Source organism: Equus quagga, chromosome 5 (genome assembly GCF_021613505.1).
Source record: "Equus quagga isolate Etosha38 chromosome 5, UCLA_HA_Equagga_1.0, whole genome shotgun sequence".
Taxonomy (NCBI): Eukaryota; Metazoa; Chordata; class Mammalia; order Perissodactyla; family Equidae; genus Equus; species Equus quagga.
This window is the reverse complement of record NC_060271.1, coordinates 6185005-6212379: the sequence shown is the minus strand read 5'-3', so window position 1 is coordinate 6212379 and position 27375 is coordinate 6185005. Positions and strand designations below refer to the sequence as shown.

At 42.3% G+C, this 27375-nt stretch overlaps 2 protein-coding genes across 5 annotated transcripts in view; both read right to left on the bottom strand.

The window, feature by feature from the left end:
* Positions 1-1375: 1375 nt before the first annotated feature.
* MAGOH (mago homolog, exon junction complex subunit) lies at positions 1376-9975 on the bottom strand. The gene is made up of 5 exons (XM_046663598.1): positions 9792-9975; positions 7345-7403; positions 6550-6660; positions 2748-2830; positions 1376-1622 (listed from the first exon to the last, which is right to left on the bottom strand). Exons 1-5 carry the CDS (start codon positions 9877-9879, stop codon positions 1523-1525), a joined length of 441 nt encoding a protein of 146 aa, XP_046519554.1. The 5' UTR covers positions 9880-9975; the 3' UTR covers positions 1376-1522.
* Positions 9976-17506: 7531 nt separating this feature from the next.
* Positions 17507-27375, bottom strand: part of LRP8 (LDL receptor related protein 8) — a 77455-nt gene continuing 67586 nt past the window's right edge. For 3 of the 4 annotated variants that reach the window (XM_046662658.1, XM_046662659.1, XM_046662661.1), the window contains 4 exons: positions 26218-26286; positions 21327-21499; positions 20162-20338; positions 17507-17862 (listed from right to left, as the gene is read on the bottom strand). In XM_046662658.1, the coding sequence (XP_046518614.1) occupies positions 17824-17862; positions 20162-20338; positions 21327-21499; positions 26218-26286 (458 nt within the window). In that variant the 3' untranslated portion in view covers positions 17507-17823. The remainder of the gene's footprint in view (positions 17863-20161; positions 20339-21326; positions 21500-26217; positions 26287-27375) is intronic. The other variant, XM_046662660.1, reaches the window with a different exon arrangement.

Sequence of the window (27375 nt, the reverse complement as noted above, 5' to 3'; positions counted from 1 at the left end):
CAAGGAACAGGCCATTTGAGATTCCTTTATAGCCTTCTGAGGTCCTCACTGTCATTTCTTCAAAATTTGGAGTGACTTTTTGATGTCTACCACCAACTTCCTTCATTGCCCCAAGTACCCTTCTGTAGCAGGGGATGCACTGGAGTCCGGGACCCTGACATCTCAGGCCCTAGCTCTGCACCTAACTTGCTACCCCATAATCTTTGAAGGAGGCAGAAAAGTGTGCGTGAGCGTGAGCAAGCACTGGCCTAGGAGTCACAAGACTTGGGACTTGTCCCAACTTGGTCTGTCATGAGGGATGTGAGCTTAGTCTAATCACTTCTCCTCAGTCAGATGAGGCTTATCAAGGCCCAGTTCCTTTCAGCCTCCACAATCTGTTCAACCAGTAATTTGCCAAAGGAAGCTATGCAATTTAGCAGCAGAAAAAGTTCCTATACATCTGTCCGCTGAACAAAGTCTCCATATTTTCTCTACCAACCAGGTCTTGCTTCTTAATGGCTGGCTGTTGGTATTCTGACTTTAAAATGGACTACGGGAAAACTTTTCTGAGACCAGGCGTTTTATCCCTTTATTTATTTATTTATTTATTTATTTATTTTTGAGGAAGATCAGCCCTGAGCTAACTACTGCCAGTCCTCCTCTCTTTTTGCTGAGGAAGCCTGGCCCTGAGCTAACATCCGTGCCCATCTTCCTCTACTTTATATGTGGGATGCCTGCCACAGCATGGTGTGCCAAGCAGTGCCATGTTTCCACCTGGGATCCGAACCTCGAACCCCAGGCTGCCGACAAGCGGAACGTGCGAACTTAACCCCTGTGCCACCAGGCCAGCCCCTGTCCCTTTAAACCAAAGTATTTCCCCCCATACTGAAATAGCTACAGGTGTATCTATAAAAGATGATTTTAAAAACCCCAACCTCAATTATATCTCAATAAAGCTGGAGGAAAAAAACCCAAAAACCACAATACCATTTCACACCTAAAAAATTAATAACGCTTCATTAGTATCATCAAATATCCAGTGTTCAAATTTCCTTAATGATGTCAATTTTACATCTTTTGAATCATGATCCAAATAGGGTCCAAACATATTGTCTTAAATCTCTTTTAATCTGTAGGTTTCTGCTCTATCCCTATTTATTTATGTCTGCAATTTATTTACTGAAGAAACTAGATGTTTTGCCCTAGTTTCCTCTGGATATTGCTGATTGGATTCCCACGGTAATTTAAAAAATATGTTTCTCTGTTACTTCCTGTAAATTGGTAGCTATGTATATACAGAGTTGATTAGATTAGATTTTTTGGCAATACTTTGCATAAGATGTTAGTGTTTTAAAAAGTGACTGAGAAGAGTTCACGTTTGGATCTTTATAAAATAATAAAAATTGCATTTTGTCATATATTTATTAAAGACAATCATTTACAGTTTATAAAAAAAATTGCCCTGATATACACAAAAATTTCCTGATAATGGTAATTAGAAACAGCTACTCCCACCCCCCTTGTGTCCACACCAATATTCAGTCTAGATTGGCTTAATCTTGAAGTGTAATCCAATAAGACTGAAGACCAAACACTTCAGGTCCTGGACAAGATAATAAAATACTCGTAAGCCTTCTGGATCCCTAAAACGCAAGAGGAAAAAAATGTTTAAAAAGCTGAGAAAAACTGGCCAAAAAAAATACCATTTCATAACCCAGATTATTTACATACCAAGATGTTCCTCATACAGGCATTTACAGAACTAAAACTTTGAAAACAACCAAGTGTCCAAAAAGAAGGAAATGGCTATATATTAAAATGGAATATTAGGAGGTCAGCTAAAATGTTAAGGTTTTGTTTAATGGGGAAACGCTTATATCACTAAATGAAGAAAATCATGATTAAAATAAGATTGGTAAGCTCAGTTATATTTTTTGCCCTTTTAAAAAACTATATATTTTTTAGTGCACAAAAAAAAAGACAAGAAATACTTCAAGATATTAACAGTTGTCTACTTTATAAGTTCATGGGCAATTTTTCTCTTTCTACTTTTCTACATTTCCTGTATTTTCTACAATGAGCATGTATTACTTTAAGAATTAGGAAAACTTTTTTTAAAGAAGTAGTACTAAGCAAGACCAAGAAGCTAAAGCTTATTATGGCATAACTGGCAAAGAACATGGAGACTGTCCCAAGGAGGACAATTGTGTCCAGCATGTACTAAAAGTGAGCCACGTCTAACCCCAAATCCTCAAAACACAACAGCCCAAGTGGCTGCCACATTCTAAGGACTGTTCGTAGCATACAGATTCATGCCACAACTTTACAGTTTTCCCTAATGACAGCATGAATTTAAAAATTTATATTCTAAATAATTTCAGGTTTCACCAAAGTCAGACTTTAAGATGTACGAGTGTGAATACCCAACACTGAGGAAGACTCAGTGACTCCAGAGGTTATCTCAAGCACTTGTTCTGGCATATCTGATTTTCTGTTCTGACCAGATTCTTAGCCACGATGGCTGCTCCTATGGCATTACTCTGTGTGTCATTGAGAAGCTCTTATTAGCAATGATGAATAAACAGCAAAAGCAATAGGAGCAAACCCTCGAAAATAATTTGGAGTCTCTCTCACATAAGGGGGAGAAAGTGGACCCCTTCTGTCTTGCATTTGCACCAGATCTTATAATGGTCCCAATCTGGTTAAGGTTTTCATATCAATCTGCTCTAAAACCAACACAACTGGATATAAGAATCATGTACACTTACTTGGATTGATTGACATCAATAAGGGAACCGATTTTTGATGTTGTGAAAGAAATGTGTTCATCTCCAATGACAATTTCAAGCTCCTAAAATTATTTAAAAAAACGAAGTCAAGCTGAATTAGACTTTTCATCAAGCCCACAGAAGAAGGACTCACCATCTGCCGAATCACACAAACTACTACAGATAGCCATACACACAAGGCCAGTCCACTCCAGCACTAGACTGTGTGGGTACTGGATACAAAAGAATAAATTAAACACTGATGTGGCCCTTGAGTAACTCATACTCTTAAAGGAAAATGTGTCTGCAAGGCTCCACCATTTCTGAGACTTGGAAGAATTTACATAATGTTTTGTATATGAGTTTTCATTGTTAAAAATGTGGAGTAATATGGATAGATCTGTGTTTTACAAATACCAAGAACCTAACCTTTCTGGACAACATGAGACAAAGAAAAACATTCCAGACCTCGGGTTTGATCCCAGCTTTGTCACTTACTCATTGTATGACCTTGGGTTTCAATTTCTAAATAGCAACACGAGTAGCATAAACCTTTAAAAAATATCTATGGGAGGTGCCTACTGTTCTCAGTGCCTGGGACAGAGCAGTAAAACCAAAGAAAGACCTCTGCTCTTGTGGAACTTATACTTTAGTGAGCCCTACTTATTTTTCTTCTTCTTTTCCCTATTTCTTTTTGATTTACAGTTTTTTTAATTATGAAAAGAATTCAAAGAGAAAATGGAGAAAACTATGAGACTAATGTTCTCAACATTAAAATCAAATCTCAGCCAGATTTGAAAAACGTTAATATTTTGTCACACTTGTGCCAGACTTTTTCTTAAAGAAATCAAACATTACAATGTTTAGATCCACCTCGCCTTCCATTCTCCTTCCTGCACCCCCAGAAGTTGGAGTATATTCTCTCCACTTGTGTTTTTAGATTTGGTAGTATATTTTTAAAATTTTACATAAATGATCACACTATACATATGTTTTTGCTTTTTTCATTCAAGAATGTTTTTGTATGTAGATCTAGCTCATGAGTTTTAAATGCTTTAGAATATGCCATTCATTCTCTTATTGAGACAGTCTAAAGTTCCCAATTTTTGTTACTATAAACAATGTGGCAAGAATATTCTTCTATGCGTTTCCTTGTATATACGTGAAAATGTTTCTAGGAAAATTCCTAGAAGTAGGGCAGAAGTATTTTCAACTCTGCTGGAAATACTACCAAATTGCTCCCTAAAGTAGTTGTATCAATTTTATTCCCACCAGTATATACGAATTCCCTTTTTCTTTCTTATATCCTTTTTAAAACTCGGTGCCTTTTTTTTTTTTTTTTTTGCCATTCTAATGGGTCTGAAATAGTATCTCATTGTCCTAATTTTTATTTTTCAAATGAAGCTGTAAATATTTTCATATATTTATTGGCCACTATTTTTCCAGGTCTGTAAATCACCTATTCATAACATGTACACATTCTGCTACTTTTTCTTCTTAATTTGTAGTTCTTTATATATTCTGGATTTAAACCCTTTGCTAGTTATATATTTTGCAAATTTCTTCTTCCAGTCTGTGCCTTATCTTTCAACTTTATCTTGATGTCTTTAGCCAAACAGAAATTTTAAATGTAAAAGAAGTCAAATTTACCAATCATTTCCTTTGAGGAATTTAAAAACAACTTCTTTACCCAGATATAATAAAAGATAATCTCTATTTTTGTCTATGTTATAAATTTTTGCTTCATTTCTATAAATAATCTAATTTAAAAATATTCCGTAAATAGATTGCCAGTTGTCCTGGTACAATCTATTAAACAACCCATCCCTTTCCTATTAATTTGGAAGTCCACCTCTGTCATACACTGTTCCAAGTTTCCATATATTCATGGATTTGTTTCTGGGCTCTCTAGTCTGTTCCACCGGTCCAGTTGTCAATTCCTGAGGCAATACCACAGTACCAATGACTATAGCTTTACAAGAAATCTTCAAAATTATATTGGCCACTCTTGCCCCTTTGATCTTCCATGAATTTAATCCTGTAAGGTTCTAGGAAAAATCCTGTTTGAGTTTGATTTTAATTGTAATCAATTTGTAAATTACTTTCGTGACTATCTATATAATATTGAATCTACTCATCTATAAGACTGATACATATTTTTATGTCTTTTTATAAAGCTCTGGTAAGTTTTTATATCTTGTTAAATTTATTCCCAAGTTCTTTATAGCTTTTGTTGCTATTATGAATGGGATTTTGTTTTTTTTTGTTTTTTTGTTTTTTTTGAGGAAGATTAGCCCTGAGCTAACTACTGCCAATCCTCCTCTTTTTGCTGAGGAAGCCTGGCCCTGAGCTAACATCCATGCCCATCTTGGGATTTTGTTTTTAACTGCACCATCCAATAGTTATTGCTGGTGTATAGGAGTATGCCCTGCCCTCTTTACAGGACTGTTGTGCTGACTGAGTGAGTTAATGGAGCTGGAAATTTTATACATGGTAAGCAAAACACATATATATGGTATTACTGACATCCCATGGATGTAAATTAAAAAGTTAACTTTAGTGAGTACTGAGGATAGGATTTTCTTTTCACTCTTTTTCAAGAGTTGGCCCATTATTTTAAGGTTAATGAGGAATAAGCTTATATGGGTTTTCATATTAATTTAATAAATATAACTATTATTGAGCTTTTACTATACACTGGCACTATTTTAGTCACTAGAGATATAGCAGTGAGAAAAAACAGGTAAAATCCTTGTACTGAAGGAGCTGGCCTGTGTATGTGTCTGTCTGTCATGGTAGGGTCGGGGAGGAAGATAGCTATGTAAAGAAAAGCAAATAAGACAATTTCAGACAATAATAAATGCTATGAAGACAATAAAACAGATCTCATTAAAAAAAAATGATGGGGAGCCGCTTTTTAGATTAGATGGACAGGCAAGATATCAGGGAGGAAGTGACATTTGAAGACCCTGATAATAAACTGTCTTACATAGAACATTCCAGGCAGCATGTGGCAAACACAAAGATCCTAAACTAAGAACCACCTAGGTGGTCTCAGGAACAGAAATAAGGCCAGTGAGGTTTGAACACAGTGAGAGATTGTGAGAATGGTAGAAGATAAGATGGGAGTTTGGATTTTATTTTAAAAGCAGTGGGAAGCCACTTGAGAGCTTAAAATCAGTGGAATACATAAGCAAATTTACATTTTTAAAAGATTACCCTGGCTTCAGAATGAAAAAATGGGCTTTTCAGGACAAGAGGAGAGACACGGAAATCAATTAGAAGTTTGGATTAGGATAGTAGCAATTGAGGAAGAGAGAAACATCTTTCCTGTTAATTCAGTCAAATCTGACAGTGAGACTTTTATTTTTTAATTATCAAAATGGTCTTCAGAATGAATACATAAGCCATGAATTTAAACACATATACTCAGTTGCTTGTAGGATTTTCCTTCCATTAGATCACTGAAATGACTGTGTTCTATTTATCTTTGTATCCCCACAATGCTTTGTCCATAGTAGTTACTCAGTAAGTGGGGTGGGCAGCAAAAACTGAGACAGTGGGGTGGGGGTCACAAGAAGAAATTCAGGACTGGGCTCCCGGTGGTCAGCAGCACTCGCTCTCACTGTTCTTCCTATGAGATTAATGCTTCCCGAGACCAACGTTTTGGTAATTTCCTTTGTGCAGAGTTTCATCACACACACACACACACACACACACGAGTGGACTGAATGTCATATACAGAGCAGTAAACCTCATTTTATTTATAACTGCTCTACGGGACAGTTGCTAAAACACTCACCTGCCGGCCCACTCTGTCAGGAGGAGGCCACAAAGCATCATCCTCTTTGGTAATTTCACTGTCATCAATGATTCTCTTCAGTTCCTCCATCACACTTTTATGTACGTAAGCCTGAAAGCAAGTTAAAAGACAGAATTTAAGTTGTCTCCCTAAGCAGAGCTTAGGCACAGGTTTGAATTTCCCCTCTATCTCCTAATAGCAAGCCCCATAATTAATATCTGGGCCTTCATTTTCCTATCTGTAAAGGGTATATAATACCACCCATCACACAGGCTCACAATCAGGGTTAAATAAGATCATGTATGTAAAATACTTAGTGCCACGCCTGGCATCTAACATGCATTCAATAATTTTAACTACTTTCCCATGCTCCCTTTCCCCATTCAAATGCAAATTAAATAGCTCTCTCTATCGAGTGCTATGTGCCAGAGAACATACCAAACACTTTACATATTACATATTTAATTCCACAACAACACTGGGGTAGTAAAGAGTAGATTTTATTATTTCTGTCTTTGCAGATGAACAGAGACTTTTCCTGGCAAATTCAGCCAGGGAACTTGGCCAAGGGCACATGGTGAGTAAGTAGCAGATTCAGGGTTCAAATGATTACCAGTAATTGACTCAGCATTGTGAAAGAAAATATAAACTAAAAGAAGATTTGAGAAAAACTTTAAAAGCTGTCTACAAACGTGTCTATATTCTTTATTTCAAAACTATTGTATTGTACTACAAGAAAAAAAAATACAAAAGGCTAAACTGTAGTGAATGAAAGGCTCTCAGAAAGCTCATTACCTCTTTTCTGATCATGACATCATTTTTGTAATTGCTGTTGTTGGCATATCTCAATTTCCCTGTGAGGGACAAAAACCAAATTCAATGTAAATAAAAACAGGAATAGAGCATCATTAGCCTACGAAGACTATCAGCCGTTGCTTAGAATGTATCCTGGCCATCCCTTCACAGTGTCTAAGAGATTTACTATTTACACCTTTGGTGTTTCAACAATACTAGTTTTTTCAGTTCTTCACTTTTATTAAATAGCCTCACAGCCAAAAATACAGCTGACACTGAATTACAGTTCTTGCAAAAGGCGGCTCAGGTGTGATAAAAGAACACAGGCAGGCTCTTTTGTGACTGACAAATCATCTCTCTGCAGGTTAATGTCCCCAGCTGGAAATAAGGATAGTAACTGATAACTTACCTGAACAGAGGGCCTCCTCCTGCTTAAATGAGTTGTGGAAAGCATTTTGAAAACTGTAAAATACTGTTTGCATATATTATCATGTGACCGTGCAACACTCTGATCTATTCCCATGACGGAAAAGTTGTGGTTTTATTAATGAGCACATATGATACACAGGCCCTTTGTGCACAAGTGCATCCAACAGGCTAATTTGGGTATATGGGCGGCATGAAGGGAAAGATAAAAGAAAATAGAAGAGACGATTTTTTTCTCCGTAGAGGCACACATATATAAAGAGTCAAATAGATTCCCATAGCCCCTGCACTGTCTGCCTCAAGCTCCCCTTTCAGTTTACTCCCCATACAGTAGACAAAGTGATATAGTAACAGATCTATCTCATTAGGTTATTCTAATACTTTGATACTGACAATGGCTTCCCACTGCCTTCTTGATAAAATCCAAATTCCTCAACACAGCATACTGCTAAACTGAGCCCGTGCTTGCCTTTCCAGCGTCACTCCTTCAACAGTCCTCTCTCACACAGCCGGAGTTAATCAAACTACTTGGTCTCTGCCCGATACATGCCATGCCCTTTTTTGGTTTTCAGTCTCTGCCTTTAATGCTGTTCAAAATTTCTTTTTTTTTTTTTGGCAGGGAATGAGTCGCCCTGAGCTAACATCTGTTACCAGTCTTCTTTTTTTCCCCCCTCCCTAAAGCCCAAGTGCACGGTTGTATATCTTAGCTGTAAGTCACTCTAGGTCTTCTAAGTGAGCTGCTGCCACAGCACGGCAATTGACAGATGAGTGGTGTGGTTCCACTACTGGGAAGCGAACCCAGGACTCCGAAACAGAGTGCGCTGAACTTTAACCACTAGGCCATGAGGGCTGGCTCCCAAATGCCTTCTTGACTCTCATCTGCCTAACCAACCCCCACACATCACTAAAGACTCACACCCTCTTCCCCAAATCATTTTATGCAGGAAGCCTTCCCTGACCCTCCGGCTAGGTCAGGTGCCTTCTTTCGGCTCCCAGAATCCCCTCCATTTCCTTCTACAACAGCACCTATTACACTGTTTTTCACTGTATGTTTACAAATCTATCTCCTTCACAATTGGGGCCTGTTAGATTCTTCTTTATACCCCCATTTAGTGAGAGATTTCTGTCATCTTTGATTCCTCTTTCCTTCATGACAGTGCCCCCTCCCCAAATTCTATCAGCAAAGTCCTATTGGTTGTGTCTCCACCAGTATCCTAAATCCTTTTCTCCACTTTGTTTCTACTCTTGCCCATTTTGCACCAAATAATTAGAATACTTTTTCAAGAACAGACCACATCTCTTCTCTGCTTAAAACTTTCGAATTGTTTCCTGCTGCACTTAGAATAAAACCCAAACTCTTTACCACTGGCCATAAAGACGTGGTGTGACCCCTGCCTACTTATCCAATATCACCTCATATTATTCTCTCCAGAGCTCACTACTCTTCAGTCATACTGGCCACCTGAAATATGCCTTCTCATTTCTGCCCTTCGGCCTTGACACCTGTTACTCCCTTTGTCTAGAATGCTCTTCCTCCTGAGCTTCACAAGTCTGGCTCCTTCTTGTCAATAAGGGCTCAGCTCAAATTTCCCATCTTCAGAGAGCTCTCCAATGGCCACTCTATCTAAAAGCAGCCCACTCGCAATTATTCCATCATTTTGTTTTATTTTCTGACCACTCATCACTATCTGGAATCTTCTTTTTAATGATCTCCCAGCACTAGACTACAAGTTCCATGAGAGGAAGCTTGCCTATCGTTCGCCTCCGTATCCCAGACTGGCGCCAAGTGGGCGTTCAATGTTTGCTGAGTGAAAGCACTCTGGCCAAAAATGTCACTAAACAGAAGTCCCTGCACATGGATTAAGACAACCATTTTGATACTGACAATGTTCCTTTCAGATCAGCACTGCACAGATCTCATTCCCTTCTTCTACTTCCCTGCACTTCCCGGACCCCGGGCCTCCCCACTCGCCCGCCCCAAGCCTAGTCCTTGCTGCCCGGAGGCTGGAGGCCGCTCTTACCGTCGGGTCGGAATTCAAACTCCAGAAACTCGTGGCCGAACTTGCCCTTGTGACCTACGTAGTAACGCAGATAAAAGTCACTCTCCATAACTCGCAAAAAGTAACCAACTTCAACAGCAAACCACACCGCCGCTGGCTGCGCCCAACACGGACGTATTCGGCGGCGCACGGAAATGACGTCAAGGCAACGGCGTGGCCCGTAGGTGTGGGCCCCTCCTCCCCCGCTCCCGGAGGTGGGAAGAGGCTGCCCCGCCCCTCCGGCGGAAACAGGCCCCCTTCACCCGGGGGCGGAGCCAGCGCTGCGCTTCTCAGTCCGCTTCTCAGTCCGGGGCGGGAACGAGGGCGGCGTTTGCTTGCCGGGCTCCTCCCGGGCGTCAGGTGAAGCCTCCTGAGGGCTTCTGGAGCCGTCGCCTCAAGGCCTCGGGCTGACCCCCCAACACCCTTCCTCCCCCGAGTCCTGCGTCGGGGGCCAAGCTCCATTCAAGGGACACCTGACTTGTGTGACTCGGACAAGGCCCTTCACCGCCTCTGTACCTAGGCCGTCTCAGCTGCGAAATGCAGTCACGTGACCCGACCTCCCCGGGCGGCGCCGCGCGCGCTCGCGCGGGTGTCCAGAGTTGGCTCCGAGCGAGCTGTTCTGCTTGCGGAGCAGCTGGAGGAGACCGTTCTCGGCGCTCCCCCAAGGCCGCAGTGGGCACCGCCGTTGCCCTGAAACTAACGGGCGCGCTTGCCCCGCTTTCTCTTTCTGCCTTTTGATTTCTCTCTCTCCCTTTCCCTCTCTACCTCGCTGGTCTCCAGAGTGCGTGCTGTGCGTAGAAGTGGAACACTGGATGTCCCGATCCCCAGCCTCTGCCCGGATCCCCAGCAGTGCTCCTCCGCCCTGGCTGCACGGGAGTGAGCCGGGCTGCTCAGCGGCCGAGGCTGCGCCCCCCACCCCCACCAACCAGGCAAATCACAGTCTCTCCCGGTGGCCCTGGGCGTGGCAGATTTTGCCAAGCTCCCCAGGTGGTCAGGGTTGAGGACTACTGCCCAGGAGGCTCTCGTCTTCTCAGACCAAAGTGGTTTCCTCTGTGAAGGCTTGCTGACTGTGGGATTACTTGTCGAATAGGCCAAGGGCAATCAAAATCCTAACTATGGAATCCTGCCTTAGCTCATCCAAGTTACAGCCACAGAGGGGCAGTGGAGTTGATTCTAGAGACACTGCTGAGATGGCATCGTTCCTGGGACCTGGCGACTGCAACTGTGTGCTAACCGGGCCACTGGTCTCTGATTCTCATTCCTGGTCTTGCCAGTACTTCTTTTCTCCCTGAAAAAGCATTGGTAGCAGAGTGTAGAGTGGGTGTGTCGGAGGGGGGGGGAGGATCATTGGAGACTTGTGTTAAAATAATTCCTTGTGTGACAGTGATTCACTGTGATCAAAGGTGAACTGATTGCACTTTTTGGATCTCAGTTTCCTTTATAGTAATGTTATATACCTGGCACAACTGTTGTAAGGATAAGAAACTGTGTCTTAGAAATTGGAAATCTGTAAATTGCTATAAAACCATAAGGCATTTTTTATTACAAAACACTGGGACCCACCAGGCTTTAAGCACCTAGTAAATGTCAGCTCCTAGGCTGACCCTGTTTACAAGTGCTTGTTCTTTGAATTCTCAGAACAATCTTGAGGTAGTAATTAAAGTATATAGAGACATCAGGTAATTACAAGTTTATTTCCCAAGAGTGAAATTATAAAAATTATAACCTAACTGGTGAATTTGGGCATCTGCAGATGTGGCAAATAACAAAAGTGCTGAGAAAATTTAAAAGACATCGCCTCCAATCAGGCTGCATAGTGATCCAGTCTTTTGAATATGAGACAACATAGCATTGCTGAAACAGCATAGTCTGTGTATCTGATGTGCCTGAATTCAGCATAATTTACTGAGTATCTACCATGTGTCATGTGCTGGGAATACAATGGTGAGCAGGACAGACCTTTGTAGAAATTGCAGAGGAGGCAATTAAGGAGCATACAAGCAATTATAATGTAGCGATAAAGGTTACAAATAGGGGAAGCACAGAAAACTCGGGAAGCATATAGGGTGGCTCCTAGTCCAGTCTAGGGGTCTAAGAAAAGTATTCTTGAAGGAAATGTTAGGGCCCAGAACTGTGGTTAGAATACAGAATGAGATTGCGAATATAGTGATGAGGTTGGAGAAGGGGCATAAGCCAAATCATGAAGGACCTTACAAGCTATATTAAGGAGTTTGGGGGGGCCAGCCTGGTGGCATAGTGGTTAAGTTCGCATGCTCCACTTTGGTGGTCTGGGGTTGGTGGGTTCGGATCCTAGGCCTGGACCTACACACCACTCAAGCCCTGCTGTGGCAGCATCCCACATACAAAATAGAGGAAGATTGGCACAGATGTTAGCTCAGGGCCAGTCTTTCCCAGAAAAAAAACAAAAGTTTGGATTAAACCCCGAGGGTATTGGATTTTAATGCAAGGGAAACAGATGAAGGACTTGAAGCAGGAAAGTGGAATGGGATGGTGGTGACATGACCTATTGCATTTTAGAAAGCAATGATTGTTCACTCCCCCCTCTGGCTGTAATGCTGTAGACTGGTTTGGAAAGTGGAAAGATTAGAAGTATGAAATTCAGATAAGTAATCGATGATGTGATAGTCCAAGATGCTGGTGACCTATGCTCAGGAAGTGGCAATGGAGATAGAAAAGTGGATGGATTTGAGGTGGAATACCATAGTTTAAGGGGTGGGCAAAGGAGATTAAGATGTGGCCAGAGAGGTAGGGGAAAAACCAGGAGTATGGTGACATGTAAGCCAAAATAAGAGTATTCCAAGAAAGGAGAGCCAACAGTATTAAATATTGCTTGCAGGTTAAGGAAGATAGGACTGAAAGTATTTGCAAGATTTATAATCAAGAGGTCCAGGGTGACCTTAGTAAAAACCACCTCAGTAGCATGGGAGTGAGAGACAGGGCAGAAATACTGGGATACAAGTACGCAAAATGTGTTGTGGAAGCATGGAGTTACCTAAGCCAGTCTGAGAGAATACATATGGCTCTCCGGAGGAGTACTCCTAAGCAGGATGCACAAGGACAAATAGGAGTTAGCCAGATGAAGAAGCAGAGAAGGAAAGACTAGGCAGAGTGCCCTACGTGTACATGAGCGCCACCTGTGCTACATGTGCTTTGGGGGCACTAAACATAACCATGTGACTTCGGGCAGTTACTTCACCCATTTCCTCGTCTATAAAATGGGAACGATAATATTGGTAGTATTTATCTCACAGGATTGTTGATGAAGATTGAGATAATTTATGTAGAATATTGAGTATACATTAGCAACTCCATTGATGATCGTTCACTCCCCCCCATTAAAGCAGCACACTGAAACAGGATTTTCAGATTTAAAAAAAATGAATTTAATCTCTTTCTAGAAACAGTGCAGTGATTTTACAAATGTCCACATTTGGTTTTTAGTTCACCAAGATGATGTCAGTACAGCTCGTGAGACATGGCACACCACCTTCGTCCCTTTGCCTCTGGAAGAGAAACCAGACTGCAAAGGGCACCGAATACAGAAGCCAATGGAACTCGGAATGACAAGACAAAAAGAGCAGAAACGGTTAGTGGGACCCAACATTCTAACATGCCTGTTATATCAAATATGGTGATTTGGGTGTGTGTGGGGGAGACAAACAAGCAAAATCCATTTGGGTACAATGTGATGGAGTTTGCAAACCAGTACTTCCCTCCCAAATTAAGAGCTTGTATAGAACAAAATGCTATTTTAAAACACAGGGTTTGTACAGGTATTTTCCTCTTGTAGTTTTTGTAAAAAAGTATCAAAACCTTCGTGTCTTTAAATATATATATATGTATATACAGGTGGCTTTTTTAAAATTACTTTTTATAGCACAAAGTGTTTGAAAATGCAGAGGGTTTCTGCTGATTCTTGACTGTGCACATGGTGCACAGCCTGAATGAACAGAGCTTCCTGATTTCTTACATTAACTGGAAATTTGAAGCTGTAATTCTTCTACCTCCTAAGTTCTCCATATTTTGAAAATCCCAATACTGTAAAAGTACAGTGTGAGAAGACTCGGATACTCTATCTTCATGTATTCATGGGAAATTATTTACTCTGAAAACGTTTAACTGGTAACTCATTTATGTTCTCTGAAATGATGAGTGTATGGCTGGAGTTGGGAGCGAGGTAGGGAGGATCACATTCCTGTGCCCTCTCCCCATTGCCACCAATGCCTGACTAGACAGTGCTTGGGGTCCCCTCTCCAGACTTCATGTCTTCAAAATTTCCAGTTTTCTTTCCCACTGTTGAGAAAATCTCAGAGGCTCTTGACAACATGGAATGCTTCTGCGAAAATCCCACTGCCCTTATATTAGTTTTCATTGACCATATTGAAAACTTCGACTCAAATATATGAAAAGCAGTCATTGTTTCGCTTTGGCCACTGGAAAGCTTGAGGCTGAAGACTGTCATGTCTGCAAAGTGCTGGCAACGCATCCTGATGAATTTTCCATGATGCACTTGGTGCCTCGTATACAATAAATGACCAAGAAATGTTTGCTTAATTGACGCTGAAATTAAATAGAAGTATTCTATAAAGTGCTGACATTGAACCTGTCCTTCCATCCCCTTCATTTTTTGCTGAGTCCCCCTCGAGCCTTTTGCTCGTGATAATGCGTGACATGCAGCGCCTTCAAGTCCCCATGCTGTTTCATGCTTGTCTCAGTGCAGTGCCTCCTCTGCCGGAAGCAGCCTGGACTGCTTAAGTTTTAAGGCTTAGCTTAAGGTCATTTCTCCTACAATGCCTTTCTTGATCCCATTCCTCATCTCCTCAGGTAGAAATGACCTCTCTCCTTTGTGCCCTAACAGGACTCTGAAAAGAATCTAACCCTTTGTTTCCACATATGTCTTCCTCTGCTGCTACTGTGAGCGTCATAAGGACAGAAAACCTTTGATTGATCTGCAGTGCTGGCTCTTAGTTGGTACCTAGCAAATGGTTTCAGTGAATGAATATACTGCAATCACAGAGAACTGGAGGGGTCATTAGTACCTACTGCCATCAATTTACATCTGATCTCATTCTGAGGTTACAGGTTATCTCAGTCTTTTATAAATAATCATGATATCAAGAGTAAATAAATAAAATTTTAGTTTTTCGTATTTCTGGAAGGCCATTTCTGCCAGTGCCTTCATAATTCCACTGGAAAGATAGGCCATAAGATAGGTAGCAGGTTTGACACATTGTTCAGGCAGCCCAAACTAGTCTCCTGAAGGAGGAAAGAAGAAAAGGATTGGGGCCATTTCTTTTAAATAAAGAAAAAATGTCTGATAAATTAATTTTCTGTCCTCCTGGATTTATCTCTCAGCTTCCTTCCAGCTCTATAATCCATTATTGGCTGTAGATATAATGGCATAGGGCTGAAAGGCAACAGAAATGCAACTACACTTCAAAATAAGGCTCAAAAGCCTCTGAGAATAGGGCGAGGACAGACCGACCTTCCCAAGATTTCATCTTACTGCCATCCAACACATGAGTATTCCAGTTTGTTTTCTGTAGGTTGCTCCCATAGCCGCCTCTTTCAAACTGCAGTTGTGGCATATTCAGGAAACATGGATGTCTCTGAGAAAGTTCTGTTTCATCATCATTTTGAGATCTCAAGCTGAATTGTCCTGACTCCATTCATTTTTATTTTTTCTGGGAAGGCCAGGATCTAACTGAAAGTTTAGAAACTATGCATGAGTCACTCTCATCATCTCCCCAGGAAATTCTATTTCTTTGGAGGCAGGTTACAGAAAAAGTTGTTTGTTTTGTGTAAATTTCAATGTTTTTTCACTTTCATCATTTTTCTTCAGTCAAAAATAATTTTACTTTCCATTCTTGAAAGAATAGTAGTAAATGATTTAAGCTGCACAGGAGTTGGCCACCTGTTCTTAAAGTTCTCTTGGGTATTGGTCACTCTAGGTCAACTGCATTTACCCTCTCAATGAATGTTTTAGGACTATCAACACATGAACATCATGAGGAAATGGCTTGTTTATGCAAAGCACAGGGTCCAGGCTCCAGAACACAGTTGTTTTCTCAGAGGTTAGAAGACCATGAGTGATGCAGAGGAAGGTCCTAGGAACAGCATGACAGAACTCCAGAAATGTCTGCCTGGAAACAGGTATCATGCTGGTCAGACAGTCAAACTTCATTGAACTGGGGGCAGCGGGGGAGAAGAGGGGAAGAATTTGCTTAACTGTGTCAAGTTCCGGTATGTTAAGGTTAGATACATGTCCTCTGCTCCTACTTAAGCCAAACACTTCTGTGTCACACCTTGTCCCAGGCTGTCCAGGGGGGTGAAGCTGCAGAACAGCAGAGTCCATACGTTGCATGAGGGAGCCAGCAGGGACCGAATTCCTCCTAGGACTGTAGGATTACAATGGTTTCCAACGGGAGGCCCCACGAAGAGAAAAGAGCACTTCTCCCTGCCTCCCCCAAGGCCCAGGAAAAGCAGACAGTGTCCATAATGAAAACAAATCTGTCCATGGACCCAGAGTTTTTCCTTTTATTTACAAAGCAGTAAATCAAATCCCTGTGTGAACATATATATCTAATATATTATAATATTGCGTATGCCATTTCCTCTGTCAAATATGACTTCAGGTTTGGCAACTTTTTCTGACTTTAGCCAAAAATTAGTTTCATCTATATGAACACATGATGGTAACAAACCTATGTATTAACTTAGGTGGGGAAATGTTTTCCCCACCTAAAGGAAATGGTAGAGAATAAGGGGAAGGGAGAAACAGAGATGTACTAAAACCAATTCCACCATCCTTATCCTCAGCCATAGCATATCTCAGAGGTTCAGTGCCTGAGCCAGGCCCGAGAGTAAACTCGGGCTGTTGTAGAAATGTCTCCACTTAGCTCTCTCTAAGTAAGGATAGCACCCTCAGGATGCTTCAGAGGAAAATGACTGAATTCAACTCAAGTGTCCTGAAGGAAACTGAAGTTACTCAAATAGCTGAACTTTAAAATAAGGAGTAACTGAGGTTCAGGTATGTTCTCACTTGAGCTCATGAGAACTTCCGGCACCGTGTAAAGTCTGTACACTGGCCTTAGCCACAAAGAGAAAGCCCAGGTGGGAGCCAAGCAGCCATGAGTGAGCTGAAGGACTTTTCCTGACCAGTTGGGGTCCCAGGAATAGCCAGAGGTGGAAAAGATCTGTCTCTTCCACTACATGTTTGCACAAACCATGATATCTGTTTCCTGAGCCAAATTTCCAAAGGCTCCTCTGAAAACCGGATATCCCTTTTGTGGACTGTTTTAAAATATATTTATCTCTATGTATTTGAACAACAGCCATAGGTGCACCTCTCTTCTACAGATTTTTCTCTCTCACACACGTACACACATAAACATAAATGCACACAGAATCCTCATGGTGGGCCAATCATACCAAAAATAAATACTCTCATGTCTCTAAATTATTTATAGAACTAATCTTATTTTTGAAATATGTTAATAAATAATCTAAATGGGGGAGGGAGTTGGAGTGTTTTTTTCTTTTTTCACTTATGTTGATGATAGCCACAAAGCATAATCGTTTTATTTACCAAAAAAACCAAAACTCCAAAACCTAAAAATGCCCCCCCAAACCAAATACCCTCTGTAAATATAGTTTTTAAAGGATGAGTAAGCTACTGTGCCATCGGCCCCATTTGGTTATGTACGTCATGTTAGTCACTCAACAGTAGCCATTCCATGAATTCCTCATGGGTAGTGCAACCAGTTAAAAAGTGTATAAAACATTATACATATAAAAACTCTCACATCCTTTGGATGTTTGCAGTTCATCATAACTTTGTGGTTACCTTTCCGCAACATAAATTAAAAAAAAATTACACACACACACACTCACACAGACACATATACAGAAACCCTTTCATCCAGCCATACACCATCCAGAGTGGAGTGCATGGGACTTAATTCCGTGAGGCACGAAGGGAGTGGTCCCATCCTCAGGGCAGTCCGTCATCTTCAAGGCTTAATGCCACTCGCTGGGGAGAGAGAGCAAAGAAATCATCATTAGAACTGCAGGAGTTATTTATTGAGTACTCACAAGGTGCTAGACATTGTATTACTTTATAGGCATTAGTTCACAGAATCTTCAAACTACTCCAAGAGGCAGGTTTGTCATATTTATTTTACAGATGAGAAAACTGAGACTCAGTGATCTTAAACAACATTTGTCCTGGATCACATCGTAAGTGGGTGAACTAAAATTTGAACCCAGATCTGTGTGAATCCAGAGCTGCAGCTTTTTTCATCATTCTGTTCTGCCTCCTTGTTAAGGAGGGCTGCAGAGATCTAAACTTTCCCAGTCCTCCCTCCTAGGATTTCAGGCTTGCTCAACTTCAGCGGGTTAGCTTGGGCAAATGTTTAACCCCAGCCCTTAGCACCTTGTCCCTAGCATGCTAATCACAATTAGGAAAGCAATCTGCTGGACCCTCCCAACTGATTATACAGAATTGGAAGGCAATGCAGGTCAATTAAATCCAATCCCTCATTCTCTCACCCCTCCTTCTTGTCATTAGATGCTAGACTTCCCTCTGCCACAAACAGCTGACCACTAGATGGTGAGCCCCCCAACCCCTGAGCCAGTCTATTCCATTGCGGACAGTGAAGTTAAATTCTTTCCTATATTGACATGAAATCTGTTTCTTTATATCTTCTGATGTTCCCTGATTCTTTCTCTTAGACTCAGAGAGTTCTATACAGGCAACCCTTGAAATTTGAAGACAGTGTTTGAATTCCCTTCCCTTCCCCCTTAGTGTTTTCTTCTCCAGGCTCCACATCTAGCTTTCCCCAACTGGTCCTCATGTAATCCTATTTCCCACTCTTCCATTTCCTGGACACCCACCTTTGCACAAAGTGCTTCAGGATCTTTCTCATAATTATGTGAATTTGGGCTAACCACTTCACCTCTCTGTGGACCTTGGTTTCATCATCTGTCAAATGGGGGACCTAGCTCATAGGGTTGTTGGGAAACCAAATGAGATAATGTATGTAGGGTGTTTAATATAGTACCTAACACACATAGGGTCCAGAGTATTCTAGATCAACCTAACCAGCATAAAATAGAACCAGACTAGCATTTTCCATGTCTAGACATTCTACATACAATAAAAAATAACGCCACTGCCTTTCAAATCCTCTTTGGGTTATTTGTGGTTTTGCATGAATGCCATGGCCTTACTCCACTAGCACAGATGTTTGAGACTATCTTTTTCTAGTCCAGTTACCCTCCCACTCTCTCCAAGAGAGATCTCTAGGCCAAAGGCAGATCCCAGCAGTGATGGTGGAGAGAAAGGAGTGGGGAGAGAACAGGATGTTAAGAATACTGATTTCCAGAGCTTCAAGGCTATTTACCGCGTGATACAGTGGAATGGGCTTTTGTGTACATACAGACTGGAGTTTGAATCCTGGTTCTGCCACTTCCTAGTTGTGACCCTAGGCGAGTTATTCAATTTCTCTGAGTCTTAGTTTCCTCATCTGCAAAATGGGGCTAATAACATGAACTTTATAAGGTCATTGTGAACACTAAATGAGAAAATGTACACAAAACACTGAGTAGTGTGTGACACGTGGTAGGTTCTCACTAAATGCCGATTTCCACACTCCCCTGCTCTATGTCTGTGCAGCTGGCGGGAGCTTATTCCTTAGGCCGTAAATTCGTCAGGATTAGCTCCTCCTGAGTGGTTATTTCCTTCTCTGGAAACAATGCCACTTTACATGTGCACAGTGCTTTATAACTCACAAAGCACTCTCACATGTGCTGTCTTGCTTGAACTTTACAAATTTAGGAGGCAGACGCAATGGGAGTTATTATTCCCATTTTACAAATAACAGTGAGCAGAGAGAAGTGACTAAGATCACAGGGCTGTGGAGTAGTGAAACTGGGAGGCATCCTCTTACCATAAGCTCAATGCTTCTTCCACTGTGCCCTCTCTGATCGTTGAAAATTGGTTAAGCAACTGTATGTGTGGATTGGCCGGGGTTAAGGATCCTTGAGGCGATCTGCTAACCCTCCTCACTTGCTCAACTTCATTTCCCATGTCTCCCCTTCATGAATAATTTGCTTCAGCAGCAATTCAGTTTGCCCTGCCCCATACTTGGTCATTTCTTCCACACATCATTTCCTCGGTCTGCAACTAACCCATCTTTCCTCTTTGCCCGAACCCCCAGCTTAGAATCTGCAGCCTTCCAGAACCAGAAAGCCTTCTAGGACTGACTGCACCTGCCTAGGTGCACGCCCTCACTCACCAGCCCCTCAGACTCGGAGTGGCACTGCCCTACCTTGCACTTGACGACAGGCAGCTCGGAAAGAGGGTTCTTCGGGAGTTGGTGCAGCTGTGACCTTGGTTCCCCCGGCAAGACAAAAAGCTCCTTGAGGGCAGGGGCTGGGTCTTCCAGTTCTCTGGTCTCCCCAAGACAGGGCTCTGCCCACAGTGGGTGATCAAAGCTGCTGATTGCCTGACAGGGGGATGGACTGGATGACCTATGAGGTCATACTCAGCCCCCTGACTCTGCTATACAATCATGACATCTCCAACCACTTTATGGTCCTTGCTCCCCCGACAAGCCATACCCTGTTGTGCCTCTCAGCCTTTGCACATGCTTCTTTCTGGAATGCCATGTTCCTCCTTCTCTACCTGCAAAACTGCTATTAATCTTTCAGGGACATAGTTCATCTGTCACCTCCTCTGTGAGGCATTCCCTGCCTGATTTCCCCAATAGAATTAACAGCTCCCTTGTTGATGTTTCCATAGCTTTTGTTCAACACATATTTACTAGTAGCCAGCTATGCTGGGCTAGGCACCAGGGAAACATTAATCAGATAATCCTGTCCTCAAGGAGCTCACGGTCTAGTGGGGAGACCAACGAGTAAAAACACAAGTAGACTACAGTGTGACAGTGCTGTGACGGAGAGAGGCTGTGGGAGAACAAAGAAACCAGGGAAAGCTTCCTAGAAGAGGAACTCCTGAGCTTCTACCATGGCACCTGGCACACGGTTGTACAATAGTACGTGACTGTCTCTAACTCTACCACCAGCTCCTAGGGAGCAAGTGTATTCCGTCCTTCGTCTTGAACACTTGATTTCTAACGCAGTGCTTGGCACAAAACCAGCATACAGTGTTTGCTGAAATGAATACATTCAAGTTGAATGGCCAAGTACCCTTCCAGGCCAAGGGTTCTGAAAACTTACTCAGCAGAAAGAAAGACATTTGACTTCTTTATTTAAGGATAAGCCTCTAGGTACAAGGTTTCCTCCTACCCTTCTAACCCTCCCCCCCCCCCCCCCCCGCCAGCATTTCTGTGTCCCCAGAGCCTAGAACAGTGCCTGGCACATGGTAGGTTCCTGATAAAGGTTTGAAGAAGGGGGGAGGGAGAGAAAGAAGGAAGAGAGAGAAGGAAGAAGGAGGAAAGGAAGGAAAGAACTCTTCCAGCAGAGAATACTTACTGCAGGATAGACATGGCCAATCTGAGCAGTCCTCCCTATGTGGAGCTCATCCTCATCCTCTTCTTCTGTTGTTTTCCTGTACACTGGGTTGTCGAAATTCATGCTCTTGGTGTTCTTCCGCTTCCAGTTTCTCCAGATCAGGTAGCCACTCATGCACAGCAGGGCAATTACCACTGGAGGAAGACACATTACATTGGACCTCCAGCAGGCTCCGGCCCATTGCTCAGGCATCAGTACGTTTCTTGCCACCTCTCCAACTTTACGGCCCCTTGTTTGTCAGGCCCTGTTTCTGTGTGTTCTTTTTCTACTACTTGGAAGCCCTTTTCCCATCTCTCCCTTCATTAACTATTCATCCTTCAAGATCCAGCTCAGATGTGAAGTCTTCCTCAACTTCTCAAGGTGGTCAGTCTTTCCCTCACCTGCATTCCCAGACCACAGTATCATCCTTTATTTATGTGTACCCCCAACTGGACTGAGCTCTTTGAGGGCGGGGACTGTGACTTATTTATCTCTGTATGTCTGGTGCCTAGCACTGAGTAGGTGTTCAGTAACATATGCTGAGTGAATGAGTGAATTTCTTCACCACACCTTTGCCCTAATGCTGCTGCTTCCCTGGAATTCTCTAAGAAAACCATTCTCTCCCACAGCTGGAGGGCAGAGGATGGAGTGGGGTGTTTCCTTCCAAAGCTGGGGCTTTGCAAGAAGAGAAGCATTTCTAGAAGGGGCCACAGTGGGGAAACATAGGCTCTGAGTTAGAATAAATGAAAATATTGATGAGTAAAGGAAGAAGTTCTCTCACAGAGCTGGGCAAAATGGGACAAGCAGCTTCCTAAGATAGTAAGCAACCACCCTGAGCATTCAAGTGGAAGCCGCATGACAGCTATCCAGGCTGCTATAGAGGGGGTGTCTACTTTGATAAGATTATAATAATTGATACCCATTAAAGACAGGAAGAAGGCAAGGATGCCTGTTATCACTGCTACTATTTACTGTTGCAGAGGTCTAGCTATGCAGTAAGACCGGGTAAAGAAGTGAAGGGTACACATATGGGAAAGGGAAAACTGAACTGCTACTATTAACAGATATTGTGTGTTTAGAAAATCTTAGGAAAGCAAATGAAAAACTGTTAGAAATAATTTTAGTTCATCACGAATAAACATAAAAAATCAATAGCTTTCTTATTAATCAGCAATAACCAATTAGACAATGGAATGGAATAAGAACACGTTCATAACAGCCCAACCAACTATGCAATACCTGGGATAACTCACTAAGAAATGTGCAAGTCCTATATGATCTATAAAATTCTACTGAAGGACATGACAAAAGGCTCAAATGGAGAGACAGAGAAAGCTTCTCAAATAGGAAGCTTTGACATGGTAAAAACGTAAATTCTCCCCACGTCAATTTATATATCCAAATCATAAGATTCCATCATAATTTTTATAGAATTAATAAGATGAGGTGCTGGCCCCGTGGCCGAGTGATTTAAGTTTGCACGCTCGGCTTCAGCAGCCCGGGGTTTCCTTGGTTCAGATCCTGGGTGCGGACATGGCAACACTCATCAGGCCACGTTGAGGTGGCGTCCCACATAGCACAACCAGAAGGAGCTACAACTAGAATATACAACTATGTGCTGGGGGGCTTTGGGGAGAAGAAGAAGAAGAAAAAAAGAAAGACTGGCAAGATTGGCTCAGGTGCCAATCTTAAAAAAAAAAGAATTAACAAGATGATTCTTTTTTTTGAGGAAGATTAGCCCTGAGCTAACTGCTGCCAATCCTCCTCTTTTTGCTGAGGAAGACTGGCCCTCAGCTCACATCCGTGCCCAGCTTCCTCTGCTTTATATGTGGGATGGCTGCCACAGCACGGCTTGCCAACCAGTGCCATGTCCACACCCGGGATTCCAACCAGTGAACCCTGGGCTGCTGAAGCAGAACATGTGCACTTAACCGCTGTGCCACCAGACAGGCCCCAACAAGATGATTCTAAAGTTCACCTAGAAGAGAAATTGAATAAAAATAGCTAAGAAAATGTTGCAAGAATAATAATGCCCTATTAGATATTAAAACATATCACAAAGTTGTGTTTCTAATATATAGGAATAGACAGATAATTGATGGAGGAGAATAAACAGCCTAGAAGCAGATCAAAGTACATATGGGCAAATAGTTTATAATAAAGTTGACAATTCAAGTCAGAAGAAAAGGAGGGACTATTTCAATATTGGTCTTGGGAAAACTAGACAGGCATGTAGAAAAAATAGAGTTAAATCTCTATCTCACACCGTACTCTAAAATAAATTGCAAATGGATTAATATCTAAATACTAAAAAATGTTTAAAGTAGTACAAAAATATATAGGGAGATATTTTAATAATTTAGAGTGAGGCAGACCTTCCTAAGACACAAAACCCAGAAATCATAACACAAAAGATGAACAAAACTGATACTTAAAAATTTTTAATTTATGCATGGTAAAAGATACCATAAACAAATTTAAAAATCAAGTGGCCTATGGGAGAAAATATTTGTAACATACATTACAAAGGTTTAACATTAATTACGTATAAATATTTCTACAAATAAGAATAAGACAAAGAACCAATAGAGAAATTAGAAAAGACTGAATAGGCAATTCATAAACGATGTAATGTAAATGGCCAATAAAGTTAGAAAAGATACTCTGTCTCACAGGGAAGTATCAGGGAAAGAATACTCATCTTTCACCCTGCAGACTAGCAGAAATTAAAAATACTGATTATATGAGGGAAGCAGCACACACATGCCCTTCTGTATGTAGAGCAGAGGATGGCAGGAAAGGGGGTGATTTTTCTTTCACTAAACAATGCTCAGAGTATTTTCCACTCCATCCACCCAAAATAGCCAGCCCTGGTGGTCTGCTGGTTCAGTTGCAGGACTCTCGCCACTGCAGCCGGGTTTGTCTCCAGTCAGGGGACCATACCACCCATCTATCGGTTGTCATACTGTGGTGGTGGTGGCATGTTGCTGTGATGCTGAAAACTATGCCGCTGGTATTTCAAATACCAGCAGGGTCACCCATGGCGGACAGGTTTTGGCAGAGCTTCTAGACTAAGACAGACTGGAAGAAGGACCTGGCCATCCACTTCCCAAAAAGTTGGCCATGAAAACCCTACAAATAGCAGTAGAGCACTGTCTGAACAGCACCAGAAGGTGAGAGGATGGCACAGAAAGACTGGGCAGGCTTCAGCTCTGCTGTACACAGGAGCACGAGCAGTTGGAATTGACTTGATGGCGCTAAGAACAAAACCACTCAAAATAAGTCTGGAATAGTCTCATTATCATCTTTACTGTTGAAGCATTTCAAGGCCAAGTCAAATGCCATCTTCTCCAGAAGCACCTCTTCCTCTCCTCCACAGAGAACTGTGCTTCTCTTATAGCACATTATAATATGTATTAACAGCTCTCTTGTATCACTTTTCTTCTTTTTTTTTTGGTGACAAAGATTGGCCCTGAGCTCACATCTTTTGCCAATCTTCCTCTTTTTGCTTGAGGAAGATTGTCGCTGAGCTAACATCTGTGCCAGTCTTCCTCTATTTTGTATGTGAGTCACCACCACAGCATGGCTTGATGAGCAGTGTGTAGGTCTGCACCCAGGATCCGAACCTGCAGACCCTGGGCCACCGAAGTGGAATGCCCGAACTTAATCACTATGCCACCAGGCTGGCACCCACTTTTTTATGACTGAGTCTGATTAAAGACTGAAAGCTCTTAAAGTCTTTTATCTTTTTCTTCCCTGGATCCTTGCAACTTGGCACAGTCTCTTACATAGTGAACTTTTTGAAACACTCACTAACTTACCACCATATTGGGGATTCCTAGGATAAAAGAGCAGAGTCCTTGTCCTTGAGGTACTCATGGGCAAGTAGGGGAGATAAACCTATGAATGGACAATCACAATTCAAAGATCCCGCCAAGAGATGAGACTGGTATGAGAGGTGGGATGCAGGGGATACTATGTGAACTACTGGGGTGGGAGAGAGCGCATCAGCCCCATGGCTCTCTGCGAGGTTTAACTAAATGTTATATTCTGGCCATCCTGAACTCCTCCTAATTCCAAATCCACCCCACCCTCCATGCCATTTCCCGTTCCTGGCTTTGCTTATACTGTCTTCACTGCTTGACCCTTCTTCACTTGGCTGCCTCAGCTCAAATATCATTTCCACTAGGAAACTTTCCCTCTCCGCTTCCCTTCTCTCTCAATCCCAAGGTAAGTGCTTCCTCGACACTTCCACTGAACCACATATGGCTTAATTTTAGGACTTACCATGTCATAATCAAATTATCTGGTCTATGTGTGTCTCTCTGACAAGACTATAAACTTTTCAAGGACCGGAACCATGTCTTATTCATTTTTAACCATGCTCCCGCCCCTTATCACAGAGTCTCCTACATTACAGCTGCTTGATAAATGTTTGTTGAAAACCAAACAGAAGGAAAGCAAGATAGCATGATTAAAGGAATGGCAAGTAGCTCTACTCATTAATCTAACAAATATTTTATTTCCTACCATGTGCCAGACACTGCTGGGAGCTGAGGAGAGTGGCAAGCAACCGAGACACCAGCCCTGTCCCCATGGAGCCTACAGTTTGGCTTCAGTGGCTGGCATGCAGAGTGTGAATGAGGGGTAATGGGGATGCATCTGGATGGTTGCCTGGGGCCAGGTCCTGCAGGGCCTTGTGTGCCAAGCTGAGAAACCAAATTAAATCAGCACTGAGAGATGAGCAGGAAAGCTCCCAGGGCAGAAAAAGCCAATGGGCCAAGTTGTGTGCTAAGTGCTCTATCCTAGTGCTTTTCCCCAGATCCTGGGCAGGGTCTCTCTTTTCCCCCCAGTGACTTGGGGCCGCACTCACCCATGGGCACAATGATCCCAATGACAGCAGCAGTGACGGTTGAGTCCATCTTGCCGCCTTCATTCCCATCTGCAAAACACAAACATTTGCAGAATGATGCTCCATCACTGTGAGTCCAAGTCCTTGCTGGCCTCAAGCAGGAAGAACCATTCAACTGCTTCTTGCCCTTATTCCAAAATGATGATCCTGGCTAATGCTTAGTAATTCCATCTTTCCAGATCCATCTGTGAGGTGAGCAGAACAGAGGTTATCTCCATTTTATAGATGGGGAAATTGAGTCTTATTGGGGTTTTAGGGACTCACAGTTAAGTGGCAGAGCTGGGACTCAAACCCAGGACTTGTGACCTGAGTCTCTTACCCTTTCCACAGTATCATGGTGGTAGGAAGCTGTGGCTGTGCTTGGCAGAGTGCGCACTTAGGTTTTTATGATGCTGACTAACTGGGGCAATTGTCTTTCTCAGCTAGTATCTGTTGCTTCATCTCTGTTGTTTCTGGTGCATCTGTCCATCTGCATTATCAGTTTATTTCTAACAAGTAAGTCAAATGAGACATAGTATAGTATAGTGAAATCAAGAGCACGGGCTCCTGGGTCAGACTTCTTTGGTTCAAATCCCGGCTCTACTACTCACTACTTGTGTGACCTTGGGAAAGTTATTATTATATCTTATAAATATTATATTTCTGTATCTTTAAAGTGGGGATAATGATCTTACCTACCTCCTAGGAATATTGTGAAGATTAAATGACATAATTCACGGAAAATGCTTACTTAGCACAGTGCCTGGCACAGCCTTGCCTAATTCAAAGAGGGCAGGGAGAAGGGTAGGGGTGGTTGTGAGGCCTAAATGAAATAGGGTATGTAAATGTTCATTCTAAACTGAAAAGTGCACGGAAAGTGTACTGTATTTTTCTTTTTTCTTTTAAAGATTGGCACCTAGGCTAACAACTGTTGCCAATCTTTTTTTTTTTTTCCTGCTTTATCTCCCAAACCTTCCCCCCGCCCCCCCGGTACACAGTTGTATATCTTAGTTGCAGGTCCTTCTACGTGTGGGATATGGGACGCCGCCTCAACGTGGGCTGACTAGTTGTGCCATGTCTGCGCCCAGGATCCGAACCCTGGGCCGCTGCAGCAGAGCACATGAACTTAACCACTTGGCC